Here is a 799-nt window from a genome sequence, read left to right as displayed (position 1 = left end):
CACAGGCTCCGCATGTCCACGGGCACCCGGATCCTCTACACGCTCCTGCACGTCCTGGCCTCTGCCGTGTGCTGCCTCATGCTGTCCCGCACTGTGGCCCAGGCTGTCAGGGAGAAGGTGATGGTGGGAGCTGGGACACCCAGGGTGCTGGGAGTGCTGGGGGTCCCAGTGGTAGCATGAGTGCTGGGGGTGCTGGAGGTCCCAGGGGCACTGGGGGTGCTGGAGATGCTGGGGTGCCAGACATCCCAGGGGCACTTAGGGGTCCCAGGAACACTGGCGGTGCCAAAATTGCCGGGGGAGCCAGGAGTACTGGGATGCTGGGGATACTGGGAGTAACAGGGTTGCTGGGTTGCTGGAGGGAGGCGCCAAGGGGGAAGGGTTGCCAGGGGTACCGAAGATGCAGGACTTGCTCAGCGTGCTGGAGGTGCCAGGGGTGCTGGGGCTCCCAAGGCTACTGGGGATGGAGAAGGTATTGGGAATGCTGGGGGTGTCAGGAGTCCAGGGGTGCTGGGTGCCGTGGGCGCCAAGGGGTGTTAGGCATACCAGCAGCCCCATCCCGTTGCTCGCGGTGCCTGCAGGTGCCCTTCTCGGCAGTGCTGTGCAAACACCTGCCTGGGGGCGCGGACTGCGAGCGGCTGGTGGGCTCCTCAGCCGTGTACCGGGTCTGCTTCGGCACTGCCTGCTTCCACCTGGTGCAGGCTGCCCTGCTCCTCAACGTGCGCTCCAGCACTGACTGCCGCGCTCAGCTCCACAACAGGTACAGGGATGGGCCGTGGGGGTGGGGGCTGCTGGGGGGCCT

The 799-nt window shown here is 66.6% G+C and overlaps 1 protein-coding gene across 1 annotated transcript in view; it reads left to right on the top strand.

The window, feature by feature from the left end:
- The window catches only part of LOC103914779 (serine incorporator 4-like), a 9,756-nt gene that overhangs the window by 5,829 nt on the left and 3,128 nt on the right, over positions 1 to 799 (top strand). Inside the window, exons 2-3 of the mRNA XM_009321492.1 lie at positions 6 to 123; positions 579 to 757. Coding sequence (XP_009319767.1) covers positions 6 to 123; positions 579 to 757 — 297 coding nt within the window. The remainder of the gene's footprint in view (positions 1 to 5; positions 124 to 578; positions 758 to 799) is intronic.

This window comes from Pygoscelis adeliae, unplaced genomic scaffold (genome assembly GCF_000699105.1).
Source record: "Pygoscelis adeliae isolate BGI_AS28 unplaced genomic scaffold, ASM69910v1 Scaffold13, whole genome shotgun sequence".
Lineage (NCBI taxonomy): Eukaryota > Metazoa > Chordata > Aves > Sphenisciformes > Spheniscidae > Pygoscelis > Pygoscelis adeliae.
The sequence above is the reverse complement of the archived record's forward strand: the minus strand, read 5'-3'. Positions and strand labels throughout refer to the sequence as shown.